This window comes from Quercus suber, unplaced genomic scaffold (assembly GCF_002906115.3).
Source record: "Quercus suber isolate HL8 unplaced genomic scaffold, Cork oak 2.0 scaffold_7, whole genome shotgun sequence".
Classification (NCBI taxonomy): Eukaryota; Viridiplantae; Streptophyta; class Magnoliopsida; order Fagales; family Fagaceae; genus Quercus; species Quercus suber.
The window spans coordinates 2,718,909-2,743,102 of NW_027069473.1; the positions used below are offsets into that span (position 1 = coordinate 2,718,909).

The window sequence follows — 24,194 nt, forward strand, 5'->3', positions numbered from 1 at the left end:
TACAAATCTTAACTAACAAATTGTTATTATTTTTAATCTAAATTTACAAATGAAATTATTTTTTTGACTACTAATAACAGTAACAACCTACCACATGTTATTAAAGAAAAAAAATAATGAAAATAGTTATTAATGTGGTAAATCTTACTAATGTGGTAACATAATTTTTTTTGTCCATAGTAATTCTCATAAGTTAATGATAATGGTTAATTTTTCAAATACGAAAATTTCAAATAATTATAAAAAAGAAAGAATGGATTGAAACCACTTGATGTTTTTGCAATTGACTCAAATCATTTGAGATGGATTTTTCATTTTGGCCGACAAATAAAGATTTTTGTACTTGGAGAGAACCAACGTGGCAAATTCCGGATTATCTTATATACATCCAAAACAAAAAACCAAGTGGGCCCGCGCCCTTATCCAACCGAACTGTAACGTACAAGTGGCATTTCCACTGCGTTCTTCTATTCTTTTAAGCTGTGTTTGGTTTATGTAAAATATTTTTCAGAAGATAAATATTTTTTGAAAATGCTATTTTGGGAAAAGAAAAATATTTTCAAGTGTTTGGTTACATTTCAAAAAATATTTTGAAAAATATTTTCTGATATTTGGCTGTATTCTTGAAAATACTACAGAAAACACATTTTCTACTTGTTGCTCACATTTTCTCACATTTTCTCAGCTTCCAAACAAATATATAATATCATTTCTCAATCCACAAACACAAAATAAAAAAAACCAAAGAAAAAAAAATCATCAAATCCGGTCAAATTGAGGGAAGAAGGAAGAGAGAAAGGCGATTGGGTTCGAAGGCGAAGGCGTATGGGTCGGCGCGGTGATGCGATCTTTGCTTGAGGCAAAGGCGTGTCGGTATGAAGGCGAAGGCGAAGGCGAAGGCGTGTGAGGCGACTGGGTTCGATCTTTGCTTGATCGTTGCGGTGTGATCAGCGTGGTGCAACTCACCGGTGGACAGATCGGCTCAAAGATGGGTCAGCGGAGTGGGATAGGTCGCCGGAGTGGGATGGGTTGGTGAGGATGAGGGATGGGTCGAACGGTTCGTGGGTTCGTGGCGCGATCTCGCCGGTGGACGAGGTGGGTCGATCGGTTCGTGGGTTCGTAGCGCGATCTCACCGTCGCGTGGAGGGGACGAGGATGACGATCTGATTTTCCGGCACAATCTCTCTCTCCCTCTCTCTCTCTCTCTCTCTCTTTCTCTCTCTCTCTCTCTCTCTCTCTCTCTCTCTGTTTGAGCGTCTAAGTCCCTTCTCTCTTTGCGCGTTTCCAGAAATGATTTGAAGGTAAAACAGAAGCTGAAAATATTTTCCGGGTCAAAGGGGCTGTTTTATGGTCAAAGTAAATGATTTTCTGGAAAATTCTATTTTCCATGGGCAACCAAACACACGGTTTCATGTAAAAGGATTTCTTAAAATCGTTTTCAGCCAAAACAAGCGCAGCCTTAGTTTCTCCAAATTTCCTAAGTAGTCTACTAGTAGATTTTTTTTATATTTAATTTTAATCACTATTTTATGATTTAAAGGTCTAAATTCTGCATTGTCAGCATTTTACTAATAATAATTTTAATTATTTTGTTTGCAACATTATTTTATTATATTAAGAATATTGTTAGTAGAATGCTGACATGGCAGAATCTAGATCCTTAAATCATAAACAAGTAGATAAGATTTAACAAAATCTAATAATGCATAGAAAATGCTCCAGGTTAAATGCTTTAGGCTTCAATGAGTTAGTGATTACTAAGAATGAACCGACCAAGAACCCTTCGATACTTAAACTAGTTTTCTCTCTAAAACTCAAGAATTCTAGTAGTTATTTGTTTAGCAACTTCCTCAACATGGATATAAGTTATAAAGTTTAGACTTAACTTTCATAATTGCTATGAAAATTAGAAACTTAGTGAGAAATTAAAACAATAAATAAAGATTTTGCCCATACTTCCAAATAGTTGAACGTGCTTGGAATTACAAGCGGATCTGAATCCTTCTTTCTAGCCAATGTGATTTTTTTTTTTTTTAAAATTCTAGTCAACGTGAAATTGGAACACTTCATCTGCAAATACATCCAACGGCCATAAAGTAAGTAAACAACCCCACCTTACGACGTGGACCAGACGAGTCCTTCCCACGTGGATACTGACGATCATTTCCAACTCCCCTGAAAAAAAAAACACACTTACACGCGAAACTCTCTCTCTCTCTGTTCCAATGTGGGTAAATACCGTTCATTACCAACTGGTTGATCCGGTTCCGGCAACCCTAACCAGTCTCCGAAACCCGAATCTCCTCGTTTCTTTTCCGAACCCGAAAACGTTTCGTTTTCTTAGGCTTGTTAAGTTCAAAGCTTTGGCGGCAAAAAAGCAGCAGCTCACTAAGTTAGAAACTCGGAAGCCAGGTCATCCACTCTCAATTTTCACGAATTATGAATTATAAAGATAATCATTTTTGTGTTAAATATTAGTATTTGATATTGTTGCAGAGAGTGAAAACTTCACTGTGAGCGAAAAGAATGGTGATGAAGTTGCTGATTATGGATGGCTACCTGCTTTTCCTCACGTCTTGATTGCTTCTATGTCCAATTTTCTATTTGGTTATCATATTGGGTCAGTCTTTCTTTCTCTCTATCTTATTACTATTTGGTAAATGACATATTACCCTTGTGAGTTGTGACTGTGAAATGGACTAACATGAAATTTTTATTATTATTTTCTTTGTAATGTGACTGAATTTGTCTTGGTGAGATAATGAAATACTCAACTTTGGCACTATTAATTAAGCTGCTTAAGACTGGGATATATAATTGGGTTCAAGCGACTTAGATTGAATATTTGCACTTTGCAACGTTTTAGGGTTTTCTATTGATGCAAAAAGTTTGATGGTTCATTTCAAAAAATGAGTGATTGACTATTTTGATTATTTGGGTTGCTCTTATAGTTTATCAAACTATTCTTGCAGAGTAATGAATGGTCCTATTGTTTCTATTGCACGAGAACTTGGTTTTGAAGGAAATTCAATACTCGAGGGACTTGTGGTTAGTATTTTTATTGTTGGTGCATTTGTTGGAAGCATAAGCTCTGGCTCATTGGTTGATAGACTTGGTTGTCGGCGTACGTTCCAAATTGTCACAATACCCTTGATTCTTGGCGCTATATTAAGGTAATACTTGTTTAGTATCTCAAGTAGAACATCACTAGCGGAATTAGTTTGCTAGATAAAGCTATATCTGAAACAGTGTAGTCAAAGGCAAATGGCAAACTTAAGGTGCCAAGTCTTTGTATCACATGAGGCATGAGGTATCAAAAAGGCGCTCACCCAAGTGAAGCAAGGTGCCAAACTCTATATAATGAACTCAAATCATATGTATCTAATACTCATTAGGCACATTTTGAATTTTTCTAACTGGTAGGAGGCTCTACTAATTAATCTATGAATAGACTTTACAACAATCTAATATGAAAAAAATTTCAAAAAACAAAAGAGAAAAAAATATCGAAGATAAAATATTATATAGTTGAAATTCAAAGAAAGAAAAAAAAAATCTAAACTGGTGTGGAAAGAAAGAAAGGTGAGAGAAAAAAAAGGGAAACAAGAGAAAGAGACACCCTGTAACTTGAATTAAAGTATAGAACTACCTTTTTTGCCAATTTACAAAACTGCTATTTTCCCCCTTCTTGGCTGAATTTCGTTGATGCTCTCACCTCAAGCACCTTATAGCCTGTTTAAGGTGCTCGAGCAATCGCCTAAGCTCTAAAAGTGGTGTGTCCTTAACTTCAAATGCACCTTAGTGGTGCCTTGCCTTGCCCCAGTGCCTAGGCAAGTGCCCCGGTTGCCTTTTAGCTACACTAATTTTAGTATGAGAAGTTGATTTTTTCTTGGAGCATAATGCATACTGGTCAATTTTTGTAGTGGACTTTTATGTGCACACATACTCCTGATCAGTGACCGTATGCCATTAGAAATGTTCTATAAATGGCCCATAGGGTCTGATACTTAACATCATTGCCCATGAAACATAAATTTGTTTGGGATGCAATATTGTTTATCTTAGTCTTTGTTAACCTCTTCATGCCAATTATATTCTTTTCAACCTACAGTTTCTCTTGTTATCTCCTTTTCTCAAAAAGTATCCAGATGAATTCACCATATCAGTTGTACTTTTATGTGGTTCATCATCTGTCAACACCAAGCTTCCATTACAAATGTTCCAAAATATATTTGCTCTTCAATTGTGGAGGATGACATTCATTGCAATCATATTGTACAATGTATAACTTTATACTATTACACCCAAGTGCTTTGTGCACTTGACTTCTTTTCCCAATTTTTTTTGAATATTTGGGCTGACGTAACAATCAACTGAAACTATTTTGTTCTTCAACATAGATTCAAACAAAAACATGCATGAACATTCAGGTTTGATAAAGCACGTAGAAAAAGATACACATATGCTTTGTTTCCATGTTTAAATATAACAGAAATGGAATGGTCAATGTTCAACATTGAATACTTGTTGATGCACAGCACTTGCTTTCTGTCCACCAATGATAGCTCCTTTGATCTTGGATTTTATGTGTTTCGATAAGTATTTTAACTATAACCCCTTTGCATTTGTAACAGTGCACAAGCTTACTCCTTGGATGAAGTACTTTTGGGAAGATTTCTTGTTGGCCTTGGTATAGGTGTGAATACGGTTCTTGTTCCAATTTATATATCTGAGGTATTGTTGGCATCCATTATGCTGTATTTACAATGTTCATTTCTTTCAAACACTGAGCTTCAAGTGACTGTTGATCTTTATGCTAGTTATAATGGTGGCCATTTAAAATGAGACCATTGGTGAAGGGAGCTTAGGAATTTCAGATTTTTCTCTCTATATACTCTTGCTCATTATTGGGAAACTGACCATAAGGACATGGTTGGAAAGACAGAGAAAGTGACTGGAACTCACCAAAATACTGGAAAAGTGAGCTCCAGGGTTTCTGTATCATGTGTGTTGACAATGCCTTTTGAACCAACCATTGTGAAGGGTTGTTCAGAAGGTTTAATTTTAATCTTTATAAGGTTTACACATGAATTTTGAGCTTATTTCTGTACTTGCCACGTATGTGATAGTTGTGGAGTCAAGGAATTCCAAATAGCATGCATATTTATTCCTTTTACTGCCTTTTCTTTTGACTGTATTTTGTTGTAGGTTTCCCCAACGAAATATAGAGGATCACTGGGAGCCTTGTGTCAGATCGGCTCCTGTCTTGGCATTATTACGTCACTTTGTGTGGGAATTCCCTCTGACAATGATCCACATTGGTAAGGTTCTCATCCATTTTGTTTTTGGGAATTTCTTATTCCACTTGTTTTCTCTTACCTGCATATGTAAGCATTTTTTTTTCTGACTGAGTAAACAAAATATCATGTCATCTAAAAGTTGAGCTTATTTAAAGGATAAAAAAGGGGCTTTGGGAAAGTAGGTCAGGAATTGCTAGGATTTGTCAGACCTTGTACATATAATTGTGAATCCATATGCCAGTCTTATGTTTATCAGTGTATCATGTAGGTGAATGTTGTTTTATGCACATGTTATTTCTTTCCCTGTTATTCAGGAGTTTCGTTTTACTATACATTGGTTTGGATATGAATGTAAATTTAAGCGGAAAGTAATAATGATGTCTATTGAAGAGCTGGAAGACTCTGACTCTTTAAAGCATAAATATTTTATCTTCATGGAACTGTTGGATAAACTTTAACAAATTATGTCTTTCAGGTGGAGGACAATACTCTACATTGCAAGTATCCCTGGATTTATCATTACAATTGGTATGCAGTTTGCCGTAGACAGCCCCCGCTGGCTTTGTAAAGTAGGGCTCTGTCATTAAATTATTCCTGATCTTTTGTTATTTCTCAGTGTGCTTTTCTCAACACTGTCTCTTGTTGTTTGTGAAGGCTGGGAAATTGGATGATGCTAAAGCAGTTGTCAATAACCTTTGGGGAGCATCTGAAGTTGAAAAGGCAATTGAAGAATTTCAGACAGTTAGCAAGAATGATGGAAGTGATTTGAACAGCAGATGGCTTGAACTCCTAGAAGAGCGACACTCTAGAGGTTGTACAAAGGTGGTTTTTGGACAAAAAGGAATTTTAATGTTAAGCATAAAATTGGCCCTCTTCTTTTGTTTAAAATAAAGGGTGAAGTTGTGAAAATATAATGTTTAAGTAGTTGGGATACAGTCTAGCTTGGTATAGAGGCATTTCTTATTTTAAACTGGTACTTTTTCAAAGCATTACATACTTTATCTGCTAAATGAATCCTCATTTACAGACACTGATCTTCTTGCATGGTTGCAGTTGCATTCCTTGGAGGCACCCTTTTTGTACTTCAACAGTTTGCTGGTATAAATGGGGTTCTTTATTTTTCATCATTGACCTTTCAAAATGTTGGAGTTACAAGTGGTGCTTTAGCAAGCTTGGTTGTTGGACTTACCAACCTTGCAGGTTTGAGATCTAATCTGCATCAGTATATTTCTGCATTAGAATAAGTTTCTAAGTAGAACAACTTCTCATTCTTTTTCAATTGGTTGTCATCTCTAGGTTCACTCTGTGCTTTGTATTTAATGGATAAGCAAGGAAGACAAAAGCTCTTGATAGGAAGCTACTTAGGAATGGTAAGTGTTTAAAATGCTTATAAAAGAAATTAAGCTAATGTTGGGGGCAAATAAAAAATCAATATCATTGTACACACACGTGCGCAAGTGCGTGTGTGTGTGCGCATGCGCGCGTGCGAGAGAGAGAGAGAGAGAGAGAGAAGCTTATTTTACATCTTTGAGAGATGAGAAAGGTTCTATGTTTTGTTGAGGTCTGGAAATTGTATACGCAGACGTCCATGTTGTTATCCTTAGTTATATCAAAATCATCAATTTTCCTCAATGTTTTTTTTTTTTTTTCCTTCCATATGGATTAATATACTTTTTTTCAATTTCATTGTTTACATGCAGGCAGTTTCGATGTTTCTTGTAGTCTACGCAATCAGTTTTCCTTTAGATGAACAACTCAGTCACAACTTATCAATACTAGGAACTGTACTGTAAGTATTTGCTCACTTAGCAAAAATTAACTTATGTTTGGGAAATGGGGCGAGAACAACAACAAAAGAAAAAGGCTTTGGGCACATAAAACTACTGTTTTTAAGACAATAGTTGCCCCACTCAAAAGAGAGTTTGCTATCAGATTCCTAGCAAATTGTCTCTGGGATACAACAAATCTTGAAATTTAAAAATTCTGGAGAATTCCGGAATTTCCTTGTATATGTGTTTTTTTATATGAATCATATAAATAGACAATAAAGAGACACCAAGGAGAATGCACCATTGAAAGGTAGCCATTGAAAAGACAACCTTCAAAATACTGTTAAAACTGTTACCAGTCATTAGAAACAATCAACTATCACTTAAGACATGCTTTTTTGCACAACTTTGCAAAACCCTGAAGCCACAAACAATTTCTCTAGGCACTTCTTATGCCTCGAAGAGAGGATTCCTAGTAATGCTTCATCTCAAATTAACTTTTCTCTTCTTCCTTCCACTAAGCATTTTCAGCTTTGTTTGAAAGGGGAAGAAAAAGGCGGGTTTCAATGAGCATGGCCACAAATGAATCATAGTATCCTTCTTGGAAAATGTAGCATGATGCCTTTGTTCCTGAGGATGATGTATAGTTGTATACCTTCATAGACTACTTAGGTCAAAATGGAGAAGTAACTGAATGTTTTGTCTCATCTAAAAAGTACTATGCACTATAATGGAATTCATTGATGCTATTTGCCTTTGCTCATTCTTCAAGGTACATTTTTACCTTTGCAACTGGAGCTGGCCCAGTAACAGGTCTCATTATATCAGAGCTCAGCAGCACCAGGATGCGTGGAAAGATAATGGGATTCAGTTTCACAGCTCATTGGGTAGGTATTACAATAATTGTCGTCCATGATTTTTCTTTCTGGAAGGATTTTTCCGGATCCTAATCCAACACTTCTTCAGCAGTTATAATTTTTTATTCATGCTACTTGTGTTTTAAAATGTTGCTAGGTTCATTTTTGTATTTTACTTTACCTGCATCATGATGCTGCTACTGAAATCACCTTAAAGTTTGAGTGATTTTATCATGTCTGATGTCTTTATAATTATTCAGGTTTGCAATTTCTTGGTGGGGCTTCTTTTCCTTGACTTAGTTGAGAAATTTGGAGTTTCTCCAGTTTATGCTAGCTTTGGCGGAGTTTCCTTGGTGGCAGCAATATTTGCCAATTACTTCATAGTTGAAACTAAAGGGCGCTCTCTTGAGGAAATAGAAATGTCACTGAATCCCAATATCCAGGCCAGAGGCAGAGACAAGTGACCACATTCTGATCCAAAAGATTAGTGTCATACTCAACTGCAGATATGGTTTTGCTTCACAGAACACTGGTATTTTGTGATGAAGATTTTCAGCTGGCAATCCTCCATGCTGCGGTCTCTAGACTGCATGTAAGCAAATTTCCTTTTTTTTTTTTTTTTTTTTTTTTTAACCTTAAAAAAATTATATAAGCGTTACGATGCATTTTGCATTATGAAGCTCATAAATAGTAAGGTTCCTAAAGCTCTTTAGTAGAAAAAACAACCTACTACAAACTTCTAGTAGAACTTTTGAATTTGTTAGGGTGCTGCTAAATATATTTTTAATGCCAATTTTAAAAAGTTTAATTTTTTAAGCTTTTATGTTTTATTCCAAAGCTCTTTTAATACTTATATATTAAACTGATTCTACAAGTTGAACAGGAAAACCTATTTTAGACTTATCTCGTTTTTTTCTTTTTTTCTTAAAAAAAAAAATCTTTATCTTGTTGAATCTTTTCATACATTAAAATTAGGGGTGACAAACTTTACCAAAAACTTATTAACATACCCATGACCAAACTAATTTAAGTAAATTTTTACCTACTCAATTAAACATTTGGGTTAAATTCGTATATCCACTATGTAATTAGTAACCTACTAGATACCTATCCATCGAAAATCTAAAATTTAAATTTAGATGTTAAAAGAAAAGAAAAAATCCAAACCCTAAGAGAAATCTCATTAATTTTCTTTCATTTTCTCTGCTGCCGAACATTCCCAAGCCTCAAACCCTCAGAAATTTGTTGATTTTCTTTCTTTTTCTTCTCATTTCTTAGATGCCAAACTCATCCTAAGCCTATAACCATAATTAACTCAACTTAATTAGACTAATTAAGATTAAAAAAAATAATTCTTTTACTTTTCCCAAAAAAATTTAGTTACCAAACAAAGAGAGAGAGAGAGAGAGAGAGAGAGAGAGAGAGAACTTTGAATTACTGAGGTCCTCAGTGCTGAGAAGAGTGTAAGATCAATTGTTATGGAGAAGCTAGGCATTGAACAATTCGACCACTAAACCTTTACCATTGCTAGAGCTCATCGATGTCAACAAAGAGCTCATATCATAAGAACCCTAACGACTCTTCAATGCATCCTTGTACCTCCCGAACATTATTGTTGGTTCCTCATCACCATGGAAGATATCTCCTCAAAAAAAAAAAATCAAATCAAATCCAAAAAATCAAATCTCTTATAGATATGAGCTTTGGTTATGGTCGAACGAAAAGCCAAAAAAAAGTGAGAGAAAATTGAAAATCGAGAGAAAGATAGGGTGCTACATTTTAGGGATATTTTAATAATTTAAAAAATATTAATACTAATATTTTGGTAATTTTAAAGGTACACATTTTTCTTTAATAGACTCTACTCACATTGCCCTTACCTTAAACATAAACAAGATGCGATGTGAATTTTAGCATGAGTTGAATGTGCCCCTAGCATTACTTCACCACAACCATTTGATTCTGGATCAGAGATCATCCAGATCATTCATGTACAAAAAAACAAAATAAGAACAGTCTCTCTGACTCTCTCTCTCTCTCTCTCTCTAGTCTTGCTCTGTCGTGTTCCACTGGGTCCCAACAGCCACACCAACTCGACCGTTGACGCGTTTCTTTCTCTCAAACGACCACAGATTCCAATTCTTCCTTCTTTTCTTTCTTTCTAGAGCGTAAGAAAAATGAAGAAATTATAACCTCCGACGGTACGGAAAGCAAAGGGGAGGGAGGGCGATCGAGAATGGCGGCCGAAAATAGAGATCACGTGGTGGAGCTGGTAGTACACGACACACCACCATCACCATCACCATCACCATCCTCAGAAGCGGAGATAATCCCTCTCTTAAATCCGGTCCAGAAGCCTAAGATCAACATCTTCACCATCTCTTATCCCCGAACTAAAACCCGGGTATAAAAAACTACTTTAACCCTTCTTCTTTTTTTAAATTTCACTCTCTTTGTTTTTTATTCACAAACATCAATTCGTGTTGTCCAATTTAGGGCTGGAATTGGCTTTCATTTTAAATGCCGAATGGGCTTTAAAAAAAATGTCAGCTTCAGTCAGCATAGTAATTGGATTGATTTATCGACCAAGAAAAATGGAAAATGGAAAATGTAATGTGCAACTAGCCAACTACTAGAGATTGAAAGGTCGAGCAGCTTGGGCCAAAACAAAGGTTATTCAAATGCAGATAGTCCCAAAATTTTATGGATCCTCAATAGCATAGTATGGGTCAGCTACTACATTTATTCTTATTTGCTGTTCTATTCTATACGAAATCGTACCTAATTTACATGTTTTTTTTTTTACTTCTATTGATGTTTTTCTTGTGTCTTTCCCCCCAAAACTTGAATCAACTCCTTTTTTGTTACTAGGCACTAATCACTTTTCTTTGAACATTACCAAACCATCTCAAGAGTGATTCTCGCTCGACTTTTCTTTAATAGGGCACCCTCATCTTTAAGCAAATTTCGTCATTTCAAATCCTATTTATGCTTGTACTTATCCATCTTAACATTCTAATTTTGGAGAGAGATGCTTTGTGGAGAAAGGCGGGGCTGGTGCTCTAATATGAATGAGTTGTGCTGGAAGCCCTCATCCCAGGGGGTTTTTGAAGTTCAATCTTATTATCCCTTCTTAGGGTGTTCACCAAACCGCAAAAACCGCACCAAAACCGCCCACAAAATGGCATAACCGCACCACACCAGTTAGTGCAGTGCAATTTGTGGTTTTATATTAAGAAAATTGCACAAACCACACTGCACTGCACCCTCTATATATTAATTTTTTTAATATTAAATATATTATTAGTAGTTTAATAACCCTAGTTTTCAAAAAAAAAAAAAAAAATTTAATAACCCTAGCAAGTGTTGATTAAGAAAGCCAGCCAAAAAAAAAAAAAAACTAACTTAATAGTTTAAAACTTGGCCCAAAACAAAAGGAAAAATCAGTTTTGGGCCAGGCAGGAAAAGCCCAAAATTTGAAAAATATACCGGCTTCAAACTGTACCTTATACACCACACTGCACTTGTTCGCAAAAATGAGGTGCGGTGCTGTTATGATTTTGGCTAAACCGCACCACAAAGCGCGGTATTAAAAATGGCCCAAAACCACACCGCAAACACCTTTACCTCTTCTCATATGTCTTTTCCTTGGAAGACTGTGTGGAAACCAAAAGTGCCAACAAAGTTTCTTCCATTGGATTGGATTTTAACTAATGATAATTTACGCAAGTGTCAGCTTCTTGTTATTGATTGGTGTTGTATGTGTAAGAGGGCCTGGGAGACCTATAATTACTTACATTTACATTGCTGTGTAGCCAAGAGTTGTGGAGCATGGTGTTTACACTTTTTGGGGTTTGTTGAATTATGCCCAGCGGGGTTCATAGAGCTTCTAGCTAGTTGGGCGGGCAAGTTTAGTAGGCATAGAAATGGGGTGATTTGGAATATAATCCCCCATTGCTTAATTTGGAGCATTGGTTGGGAGAGGAATACTTGGATCTTTGAAGGAACAGGAAGATCAAATCATGAGCTGAAGCTTTTTTCCTTCTAGAATTTTTTTTTTGATAGGTAATAAGAGTATTATTAAACAAACTATAAAACAGAGGAAAGCAAATACATGATGTTCACGATGGTGAACACAAGGAAATGCAACAAACAAACAAACAACATCAAACAACAAGAAACAATTTAAAGTGCAATACTAAGGGAAGAAATAAACTCCAAGATAGTGGAACAATCCGAGAAGCCCCAACTCCTAGACCAATCAAATAAAGTCTTCTAGCATAGAGCTTGTAATTGAACCAAGGATTTCTCGGTATCCTCAAAAGAGCGCCGATTTCTTTCCGTCCAAACAACCCACATCAAACAGCTAGGAACCATATTCCATATGTCTGAATTAAATTTTCCTAGCCAATAGCTCCAACAATACAACAAGCTTTCCACAGAACTTGGCATGACCCATTGGGTCCCAAATATCTAGAATTTGCTTGGGTGGACAAATGCATCTGGTGTTTTCAATTTCACTTCTTTGCCTGATTTGCTTGATAGTTATACTTTCTATGCATCTTAGTTTTGTTGTTTTTATGTTTTCCTCGGTACACTTCCTGTGTGCATTGGTTCTTTGTATTTGAGATTTCCTTTCCAATGAAGTATTATTCTTTAAAAAAAAAAAAAAAAAAAAATTTAAAAAAATCTAAATTTAGCTACACTCTTCTGGTCATTTGTGGTTTCTTTTCTTGCTTTGACTTAGTTCATAGCCAAGAAATCCAGAATGCTACAATAAGTTTTGATTTAATATGTTTCACTGCTATGGAGTTTCTGCTATTAGAGTGAAATATTATAAGCGTAGTGCCAGTTCTTGATAGTGTGCTTAGTCATTTACTTGCTAATACAATATGGAGGATAAGATAAACTGTAGGTTGGCTTCTGTTGGATCTTTCTTTTTTTTCATTTCTATTATTTTCTCTACTGGTCTGGTCTCTTTTCATTTCAATTTGATTCATTAAAAAATAGGAAATGTTGGGGAAATTAATATGGTTGCTCTGTTAAAAATTTGCAGGAGCAGGTGACAAGATTACCTGAATCAGAGACATCGCCAGTGACTCAATTTATTTTGTGGGTGTGGAGTGGGTCCAGGTACTCTGGTCTCTTGTGTATGGCCATCTCATCTGTCATCTATTTTGTCATGGAAGTTCTTTCTGATGTTTTCTCTGGTCAGTAAGCTCTTTCCTTATTTATAATTATACATAAGTCTCAAGGCATATGGTGCGTATTGCTCATAAGTATGCACTTTACCATCTATAAATTTTCATTTACATTTTCTGAACAGGATCTATTATTAGCAAAATTTGTTTGTTTGTCCACTGATTGATTTTATTCCAATTCTATATTGGCAGCCCAATCAATTCCTTTATTTGAGACAGCTTTTACTCGATGCACAATTGTAACAATATTGTCATATTTTTGGTTGAGAAAGAGTGGGCATTCAATATTTGGACAGACGCATGTTAGAAAACTTTTGGTTTTAAGAGCCCTTATGGGATATCTTTCATTGATGAGTTATGTTTATTGGTAAGTGGACTTCCATTGACATCCTTTCTATTTGTATTTATAGCATGTTGCTATCATCATTTGTCAATGTTTGTAACACTTTCTGAATATTTACTCATTTCCTATTGGGAATATCTATGCACTCCCTCTAAAGGTTGTGAGGCACTTAGCATGGGTCACATGATGCAATTTTTCTTAAACAAGATGTTCCTACATAGGCATACTAGGTCAATTGTCTTGATCAAACAGTTGTTGCATCATGTGGTTTCAAACAGTAGCATTTGCTATACTGTTCTGTATACACTATATTGGCCTATTAACTCTTAGTCACCAATACATATTTAATTTATAACTTCGTATGGAGGGTTTTTTTTTTTTCCCTATGCCAAAAAGTGTAGGAGGGGGGGGGGGGGGGGACATCGGGGGGTAACCCTGAGAAAGGTATGCCATGCTGACCCTTTAGAGAGAGGTAGAGCACTCAATTGTAATATAAGTGTAGCATGATCTGAACCTGAGCATTGCTTGAGGAGAATGAGCACATTTTACCATTAACACACCCACCTATTGTGATAACTTTGTATGAACTTATTGAAACATAATTATGTTCAGAACACAAAGACAAAATGTAAGGTACCTAGAATAGAGTGCTTTCAATATAAATCCCTTTAATATCTAATATTAATGAATCTATCAACTTGAATTTCAAAATCTTTGGTAATGTTTTACATTTTTCTTTACCTCATATACTATGCTTAGAAAGCTTTGTCAATGGCTTGTAAGGATATCCTTATGAGTTGATTTAGTGATAACTGCTGTAATGACCAGGAGCTGGTTTATTTTCATTTCAGCATTCAAAGGTTACCTTTGTCTCAGGCTATTGTTTTAAGCTTCACAACGCCAATTATGGCATCAATTGCAGCCAGAATAATTTTGAATGAGAAGTTGAAAATCGCTGACATTGGAGGTATGCTATTTTTATAATTATTTTTTCTTAGTCCTTCAAAATAATATTATGAGATATGCAAATATGCCCCCATTTACATCTATTTATGGAACATAAAGCACTTTTTACTGTGTGGTGAACAAAATAGCACATGGCTCATCATGCTTAGGGTCCCAATTAGTTTGGGAAACAACTATACCCAAGAGTTAGGCAAGCCTGAGAAGTGGTAATGGAAGCCAATCTAGCTGCAAATGTTTTACATCATAGAAAATGAAACTATTTTCTTGAATTTTACATTGATTTCCAATCTCACAGTTTCGGCATAGAAGTTGGACTACCTTCTGTTAGGCAAACAGTGTTTCCTATGTTAACTATCATACATTTTCCAGGTCTTGCTTGCAGTTTCTTCGGTGTGCTCTTCATTTTCCGGCAGATACTTACTAATCAAGGTACAGAAGTGAGTTAAAGTAACCTTCTATATGCTATGTCAGATGTGGATGCCATGATAGGTTATGGTAAAGAATTCGATCAAGATAAATTTATATTTCCTTATCTTCGTTGCTATTCCATGTCATATGCCTGTATATACTGCCACTGTACTGATGCTATCTTTTCCTTTGTACATGAAAGCTAATCTTAAGCAATAGTATCCCAAGCTCGCTCTCTCTCTCTCTGTGAATCTTATATAGTGCGACTTCTGTGCATTATTCCCATTGTAGAGTTGAGAGTACCATGCTGTGATATTGATTAACTTTTGTCTTGGTATAAGTTTGAAAATACCTATTTTTATAAGGAAAAGATGTTTTATTTATGTGCTATGGTATGTTGTAGTTATTTATGTGCTATGAAGCATGAACACGAATAAAGGTACGGGTACGACACAGTAACATGGCAATTTTTTAAAAATTAGGACATGGGTATGGTGAGGATACATATACTAATTAATTATTAAATATTTTTTNTGGGGGGGGGGGGGTGTGGGGGTATCATTCACTTGTTTTAGTGAATGGTATATATATATATATATATTTTTTTTTTTTTTTTGGGATCCCGGTTTCATTCTTGTTTTTCACAACCTGATGTCCTCCAGCACTAGCAGTGATGCCACTCCCAAGAAACTTTTGCTAACGCCTAACGCATCATAAAGTTAAGAACAAGTTGGTCTAATCCGTAGCAGTTATTCTTCTTCTCTAGGATTTTTAATTCATGGCATGGCCTCGAATTCAATAGACTACACATTCTTTCTATCCACTCACTTCGGCAAGGACTAACTTGGGCATGGAATTTCTCCTGTTCAGATGGCTAAAATGGTAAGAATAGTTAATAAATAAATAAATAATAAACACTCTGAAGAGATATATGATTTCTTGCAAGATACGGAATTTCTTAATATCCCACCTAAAATGACATAATTATGACCTTAATATTAAATATATTATTAGTAGTTTAATAACCCTAGTTTTCAAAAAAAAAAAAAAAATTTAATAACCCTAGCAAGTGTTGATTAAGAAAGCCAGCCAAAAAAAAAAAAAAACTAACTTAATAGTTTAAAACTTGGCCCAAAACAAAAGGAAAAATCAGTTTTGGGCCAGGCAGGAAAAGCCCAAAATTTGAAAAATATACCGGCTTCAAACTGTACCTTATACACCACACTGCACTTGTTCGCAAAAATGAGGTGCGGTGCTGTTATGATTTTGGCTAAACCGCACCACAAAGCGCGGTATTAAAAATGGCCCAAAACCACACCGCGAACACCTTTACCTCTTCTCATATGTCTTTTCCTTGGAAGACTGTGTGGAAACCAAAAGTGCCAACAAAGTTTCTTCCATTGGATTGGATTTTAACTAATGATAATTTACGCAAGTGTCAGCTTCTTGTTATTGATTGGTGTTGTATGTGTAAGAGGGCCTGGGAGACCTATAATTACTTACATTTACATTGCTGTGTAGCCAAGAGTTGTGGAGCATGGTGTTTACACTTTTTGGGGTTTGTTGAATTATGCCCAGCGGGGTTCATAGAGCTTCTAGCTAGTTGGGCGGGCAAGTTTAGTAGGCATAGAAATGGGGTGATTTGGAATATAATCCCCCATTGCTTAATTTGGAGCATTGGTTGGGAGAGGAATACTTGGATCTTTGAAGGAACAGGAAGATCAAATCATGAGCTGAAGCTTTTTTCCTTCTAGAATTTTTTTTTTGATAGGTAATAAGAGTATTATTAAACAAACTATAAAACAGAGGAAAGCAAATACATGATGTTCACGATGGTGAACACAAGGAAATGCAACAAACAAACAAACAACATCAAACAACAAGAAACAATTTAAAGTGCAATACTAAGGGAAGAAATAAACTCCAAGATAGTGGAACAATCCGAGAAGCCCCAACTCCTAGACCAATCAAATAAAGTCTTCTAGCATAGAGCTTGTAATTGAACCAAGGATTTCTCGGTATCCTCAAAAGAGCGCCGATTTCTTTCCGTCCAAACAACCCACATCAAACAGCTAGGAACCATATTCCATATGTCTGAATTAAATTTTCCTAGCCAATAGCTCCAACAATACAACAAGCTTTCCACAGAACTTGGCATGACCCATTGGGTCCCAAATATCTAGAATTTGCTTGGGTGGACAAATGCATCTGGTGTTTTCAATTTCACTTCTTTGCCTGATTTGCTTGATAGTTATACTTTCTATGCATCTTAGTTTTGTTGTTTTTATGTTTTCCTCGGTACACTTCCTGTGTGCATTGGTTCTTTGTATTTGAGATTTCCTTTCCAATGAAGTATTATTCTTTAAAAAAAAAAAAAAAAAAAAATTTAAAAAAATCTAAATTTAGCTACACTCTTCTGGTCATTTGTGGTTTCTTTTCTTGCTTTGACTTAGTTCATAGCCAAGAAATCCAGAATGCTACAATAAGTTTTGATTTAATATGTTTCACTGCTATGGAGTTTCTGCTATTAGAGTGAAATATTATAAGCGTAGTGCCAGTTCTTGATAGTGTGCTTAGTCATTTACTTGCTAATACAATATGGAGGATAAGATAAACTGTAGGTTGGCTTCTGTTGGATCTTTCTTTTTTTTCATTTCTATTATTTTCTCTACTGGTCTGGTCTCTTTTCATTTCAATTTGATTCATTAAAAAATAGGAAATGTTGGGGAAATTAATATGGTTGCTCTGTTAAAAATTTGCAGGAGCAGGTGACAAGATTACCTGAATCAGAGACATCGCCAGTGACTCAATTTATTTTGTGGGTGTGGAGTGGGTCCAGGTACTCTGGTCTCTTGTGTATGGCCATCTCATCTGTCATCTATTTTGTCATGGAAGTTCTTTCTGATGTTTTCTCTGGTCAGTAAGCTCTTTCCTTATTTATAATTATACATAAGTCTCAAGGCATATGGTGCGTATTGCTCATAAGTATGCACTTTACCATCTATAAATTTTCATTTACATTTTCTGAACAGGATCTATTATTAGCAAAATTTGTTTGTTTGTCCACTGATTGATTTTATTCCAATTCTATATTGGCAGCCCAATCAATTCCTTTATTTGAGACAGCTTTTACTCGATGCACAATTGTAACAATATTGTCATATTTTTGGTTGAGAAAGAGTGGGCATTCAATATTTGGACAGACGCATGTTAGAAAACTTTTGGTTTTAAGAGCCCTTATGGGATATCTTTCATTGATGAGTTATGTTTATTGGTAAGTGGACTTCCATTGACATCCTTTCTATTTGTATTTATAGCATGTTGCTATCATCATTTGTCAATGTTTGTAACACTTTCTGAATATTTACTCATTTCCTATTGGGAATATCTATGCACTCCCTCTAAAGGTTGTGAGGCACTTAGCATGGGTCACATGATGCAATTTTTCTTAAACAAGATGTTCCTACATAGGCATACTAGGTCAATTGTCTTGATCAAACAGTTGTTGCATCATGTGGTTTCAAACAGTAGCATTTGCTATACTGTTCTGTATACACTATATTGGCCTATTAACTCTTAGTCACCAATACATATTTAATTTATAACTTCGTATGGAGGGTTTTTTTTTTTTCCCTATGCCAAAAAGTGTAGGAGGGGGGGGGGGGAGGGGGGGGGGGGTACATCGGGAGGTAACCCTGAGAAAGGTATGCCATGCTGACCCTTTAGAGAGAGGTAGAGCACTCAATTGTAATATAAGTGTAGCATGATCTGAACCTGAGCATTGCTTGAGGAGAATGAGCACATTTTACCATTAACACACCCACCTATTGTGATAACTTTGTATGAACTTATTGAAACATAATTATGTTCAGAACACAAAGACAAAATGTAAGGTACCTAGAATAGAGTGCTTTCAATATAAATCCCTTTAATATCTAATATTAATGAATCTATCAACTTGAATTTCAAAATCTTTGGTAATGTTTTACATTTTTCTTTACCTCATATACTATGCTTAGAAAGCTTTGTCAATGGCTTGTAAGGATATCCTTATGAGTTGATTTAGTGATAACTGCTGTAATGACCAGGAGCTGGTTTATTTTCATTTCAGCATTCAAAGGTTACCTTTGTCTCAGGCTATTGTTTTAAGCTTCACAACGCCAATTATGGCATCAATTGCAGCCAGAATAATTTTGAATGAGAAGTTGAAAATCGCTGACATTGGAGGTATGCTATTTTTATAATTATTTTTTCTTAGTCCTTCAAAATAATATTATGAGATATGCAAATATGCCCCCATTTACATCTATTTATGGAACATAAAGCACTTTTTACTGTGTGGTGAACAAAATAGCACATGGCTCATCATGCTTAGGGTCCCAATTAGTTTGGGAAACAACTATACCCAAGAGTTAGGCAAGCCTGAGAAGTGGTAATGGAAGCCAATCTAGCTGCAAATGTTTTACATCATAGAAAATGAAACTATTTTCTTGAATTTTACATTGATTTCCAATCTCACAGTTTCGGCATAGAAGTTGGACTACCTTCTGTTAGGCAAACAGTGTTTCCTATGTTAACTATCATACATTTTCCAGGTCTTGCTTGCAGTTTCTTCGGTGTGCTCTTCATTTTCCGGCAGATACTTACTAATCAAGGTACAGAAGTGAGTTAAAGTAACCTTCTATATGCTATGTCAGATGTGGATGCCATGATAGGTTATGGTAAAGAATTCGATCAAGATAAATTTATATTTCCTTATCTTCGTTGCTATTCCATGTCATATGCCTGTATATACTGCCACTGTACTGATGCTATCTTTTCCTTTGTACATGAAAGCTAATCTTAAGCAATAGTATCCCAAGCTCGCTCTCTCTCTCTCTGTGAATCTTATATAGTGCGACTTCTGTGCATTATTCCCATTGTAGAGTTGAGAGTACCATGCTGTGATATTGATTAACTTTTGTCTTGGTATAAGTTTGAAAATACCTATTTTTATAAGGAAAAGATGTTTTATTTATGTGCTATGGTATGTTGTAGTTATTTATGTGCTATGAAGCATGAACACGAATAAAGGTACGGGTACGACACAGTAACATGGCAATTTTTTAAAAATTAGGACATGGGTATGGTGAGGATACATATACTAATTAATTATTAAATATTTTTTTATTTTTTATTTTTAAATATTGTTAAGCATTTATTTTTTCATAATGGTAAACATATATAAATTTAAGAGCAATAAAGGATAATAAAGTGAATTCATGACTAATATATGATGTATCAAAAAAGAATACAAACCAAGAATAAGATCAAAAAAGAGTAAATAAGAGATAACTAGATAAGTGTTTAAGATTAAAACTAAATAAATAAATAAAAGATAAGTATCCCTCCGTTTCCTGCAATTTTTCAAAAACAAAAAAGGACATGGTTGCAAAAGTGTTCTAGGCATGTTCCGTGTTTAGCACAGGTACAACACCCCAAATGAAGTGTCCGTGCTTTCTAGTTTATATATCAAAAGAAGGATGCATGAGTTATGTTTTCTCACGTGTTATTAAAAGCTTCTCTAATGTTTTGAATTTTCCAACCTCATTAGTGAAGAACTCAAAAAAGTCAACCCCTTGTATTAATGTTCTTACAAGATCTTTAATTAATCTTTCATATTCTTCTTTGTTTCAACGTCATATTGGTTCATTTATGTTATTTTCTTTTTTGCTACTAGTTTAGTCTTTATTTGAATAACCTAAATCCTTTTTTTCCACAATTTTCAATTTTTTATACAATAAATTATTGGAGTTTTTCACACCTTGTCTTCATTTCTATTATGCTATTGAATATTTCATTTATTTATCTGCACCCGCGCAGGGGGTGGGGGGCGTGGTGGATGGGATGGGGGTGTGTGTTTCTCATACCACATCTTTGACAATGACTTCCCCCTTCCATTGTGTTGATTTTTGGCAAATTATGGGAAACTAGAACCTTGATTTGTTTGCCAGATTCCTTAAAAGTGAGCAAGTTATTGATGGTAGGATGAATGGGCAACAATAGAGACTAGAGCAACACATATTCCCTTTTCTTTTGCTTTATTGTCTTTCCCTTGTGGACTTTATTTGTGGCTTTTTTGATGTTACAGATTAAAAATCTCTCTAAACACATCACTACACGTGCTTATAATGAGACGGAGAGTTGCTTTCCTACAACTCTGCCTAGACTTGTGCGTTATTGATTGTGTACTTTTTCAGGAAGCTTAGTCAAAGCTGGGGAAGCAAACAATACATACCTTAGTGGAAGCCATCATATATATGTTGTCTTAGTTGGTTTATTTTCATCAACAACTGGTGGAATCAGCTATTGCCTCATAAGGGCTGGAGCAAAGGCATCTGATCAACCAGTGTAAGATTACATGACTTGCCTCATCTTTATTGTCCACTATGATATAATCTTCTTTATTTCTTTCCCTTCAAACTACTAAAGCTTAAAGAAAGTTATACTATGCTATTGTGCCCCTCACTCTTAACATGGCTTTCCTTTTTACTAGTTAATACATCTTTTGGAAGCGAAATTGGTTATTACTAGATTCTGTAGTAATTAGTGCTGCCACACTATGATTTTAAGAAAGGAAGATATTATGTAAAGAGATTGCCTTAGTAAGTTGTTTGCTCTTTCCAGGGTTACAGTTTTTTCATTTGGCATACTGGCTAGCCCTGCTGCTGGAATATGTACATTTTCTTTTGAGGTAAGTCCATGACACAGTCAAAATCTAATGATATTTAGTGGCCATGAAACCCTGATTCACCTTACATGTAATGCTTTTGTTGTATAGTCATTTTGTTTTAACCACTCACGTCAGACATAATGAAATGATGCGTTTCCAGTAGATATTGGCCAGGGATTTAGAATAGTATATTAAAACATAACATTCGTCATCATCTTAATTGCTTCAATTTGTTATCTACATTTTTCATTTTTAGGATAGCTAGTTACTCATTCACCAGTGGGTCTGGAACCCACAACTCATTTTGTACGTGTCATTTGAGTTAAGAGTTATTTGCTTAAACTTGTAATTTAATTGCACTTTGTATTTTGAAATTCATAAATAATTGTCATTATTTATTGTTAATCAGAATATTCTTCATGCAAAATAAAGAAGATCAAAATGTTGTGCTCAGAATATCTTTCATATATCAATGTTGTGCACTTGTGCCCAATATTATTTATGCTTAATGATCAGAGGTTTTACTGGCAGTCCAAAGCCATTTGAAGTTTATGCTGTCTGAGAGTCCGAAGTTATAGTTGCATCCATACTGTGTATCCTTTTTATGACGAGTGTTATGTGTCTCTGGGTGTTTCTCAATTATTTATTTCTTGTATGATGCAGGATTTTGTGCTGCCCGATCTTCATTCATTCTTACTAATGCTTGTACTTGGTGTCTTGGCCTTTTTTGCAGAGGTGCTCTTCTGAATTATTATGATGCAATAATAAGGATGGATTTTTTTTTTTTTTTTTCCTAACCTTGCTTCTGAACATGTGTGCTTGGTTGCAGGTATTTTTAGCACGCGGACTTCAGCTTGAGAAAACCACCAAAGCTGCAAATGTCCAGTACATTTTGGTATTGTTCTCCCCCCAGCATTTAGTAGCAATTTATACAGTGATCAACTTTTGCCTGCCTCAGTCTTTAGAAATTTAGATAGTGATAATCTGTGAGATGCTAGCAATGTGCAATTCCGATAAAATTATGTGACGATTGATACTGTGAAACTTTTAGGAAATGATTGTAAAAGACACTTATCAAAAAAGAAACGCTAAAGTGCAAACTACACCCCCTAAAGTGTGGGAGTCTTTAAATTTTACACTAAAGTTTCAGAATTTGGCTTTTATCTTCTAAAGTTATATTCCATTTGTATGAGCAGCCCTCTTCTATCCATATTTTCTGTTATGTACCACATAAACTTGCCACACATGTTTAGTTTGTCCAATAAAATGATGCCACGTGGCATGTCAAAAATGACATGGCATAATAAAAATGATGTGGTGTTATTTTATTGGAAAAACTAAACACATATGGCAAACTTATGTGGCACTTAACATAAAATGTGAACGGAGGGACTATTGATGCAAACTATATATAACTTTGAGGGTGTAAAATTCAAATTCCAAAACTTTAGAATGTAAAATCCAAAGACCTCTAAACTTTAGGAGTATAATTTGCACTTTAGCCAAAAAGAAATTATTGGAAAAATATAAAAAGAATCGTAATGAATTACTTTCCCTCTCCTCCCCGTCAATCTCTCTCTGTTCCAAAAAAATAAAATAAAAATAAAACCGTAAAAAATAAGAATAAAAGGAATAAAACATGAAAATCCCATCATCTTGTTAGTTACATTAATACTTGCATTGCTGTTTCAGGCTGCCCTGTCACAATTATGGAGCATCAGTTCATCAAGAATAGCTCCATCCTTTGGGCGACTTGTTGGATGTTTACTCATTTTGATTTCAGTATGTTGCACAATGTATATTGGACCTGATAAAGAGATGGAGTGAGAAATGCCGTATTCTTCTCATTTGTTTGAAGGCATGCACCCCATTTGGTGCACCCATTCTTTGCTGTAATCAACATAGCCAATCATACTAACCACCCAAAAAAAAAAAAAAAGTCAATCATATACTACTTTATTAGTGTTCGTAGTTACTTTTGTATTTTGCAAGATAGCTTGCTACCCCAAAGCTTCACTGGTTTCAGCATAAAAGGGTCTTGAACTCTTGTAATTATGGCATGTTAAAACCGAAATTCATGTTAAAATGAATAAATTTGCTCTCTGCCCCTGAACCCTAAAACGCATGCTACTGCTTGGTGCATGCTAGGTGTCAATCATTGAGCTCCTCCAGAACCTTTTTCTTTTTTTGAGAAACAGCTCCTCCAGAACCTAATTTCATTTTTTTTTACGTTATCGTCTTGACCGGAGGTATTTGGATTTAGACAAAATTTAGGTAAGGATGTCAAGATAAAAAAAATTTCATGCTTCTTTCCTTAGATTGTATCTATATATTTATATATAATATAAGAACAAAACGTTTGACTATTTGTTGATTACTTTTTATTATGACACGTAAGTCACTAGATAAACTTCACTTGCTCCATTCCATTACAAGTTGTCTCTAAATTAAAATCACCGGTCCAATATAAATCGAAAAGAAGTCATGATATAGATATATATATATATATATTTTTTTTTAAGAAACTATTCCAGGCAAAATCAATTTTAACATATCAAAATCCTTCATCTCTTGAGTGCTGAGATGGTGTGTAGGTTCAAGCGGCCTCGAACTTGAAAGGTTATAAGAAAAGCATCTA

At 35.1% G+C, this 24,194-nt stretch overlaps 2 protein-coding genes across 4 annotated transcripts; both read left to right on the plus strand.

The window, feature by feature from the left end:
* The first annotated feature begins 2,161 nt into the window (after positions 1 to 2,161).
* Positions 2,162 to 15,750, plus strand: LOC112032300 (probable plastidic glucose transporter 1). Of its 3 annotated transcripts, none has more exons than XR_002885076.2 (13): positions 2,162 to 2,412; positions 2,497 to 2,620; positions 2,973 to 3,173; positions 4,635 to 4,734; positions 5,209 to 5,321; positions 5,776 to 5,869; positions 5,955 to 6,111; positions 6,354 to 6,500; positions 6,597 to 6,670; positions 7,001 to 7,089; positions 7,842 to 7,956; positions 8,187 to 8,518; positions 15,611 to 15,750. XR_002885076.2 is itself a non-coding variant. In XM_024065063.2 (12 exons), the coding sequence occupies exons 1-12, from the start codon at positions 2,226 to 2,228 to the stop codon at positions 8,388 to 8,390; spliced, it is 1,605 nt and encodes a 534-aa protein (XP_023920831.2). In that variant the 5' UTR covers positions 2,162 to 2,225; the 3' UTR covers positions 8,391 to 8,542. The 3 variants fall into 3 exon arrangements, 1 of the variants encoding a protein (XP_023920831.2); XR_010629402.1 differs by lacking the exon at positions 15,611 to 15,750 and adding an exon at positions 15,507 to 15,583; XM_024065063.2 differs by lacking the exon at positions 15,611 to 15,750 and having other exon boundaries at positions 8,187 to 8,542.
* On the plus strand, positions 9,889 to 23,669 carry LOC112032299 (uncharacterized). The gene is given in 10 exon segments (XM_065774605.1): positions 9,889 to 10,330; positions 12,983 to 13,136; positions 13,320 to 13,494; positions 14,322 to 14,437; positions 14,806 to 14,883; positions 21,093 to 21,234; positions 21,511 to 21,577; positions 22,220 to 22,291; positions 22,386 to 22,451; positions 23,249 to 23,669. Coding segments are annotated over 10 exon segments (1,173 nt in total). The 5' UTR covers positions 9,889 to 10,162; the 3' UTR covers positions 23,384 to 23,669.
* Positions 23,670 to 24,194: the final 525 nt, after the last annotated feature.

Coding starts and splice junctions, on each gene's coding strand:
- LOC112032300 (XM_024065063.2), top strand. CDS start 2,226: ATGTGGGTAAATACCGTTCATTACCAACTGGTTGATCCGGTTCCGGCA. Junction 3,174..4,634: donor ATTCTTGGCGCTATATTAAG/GTAATACTTGTT, acceptor CATTTGTAACAG/TGCACAAGCTTACTCCTTGG. Junction 6,501..6,596: donor TGGACTTACCAACCTTGCAG/GTTTGAGATCTA, acceptor TGTCATCTCTAG/GTTCACTCTGTGCTTTGTAT.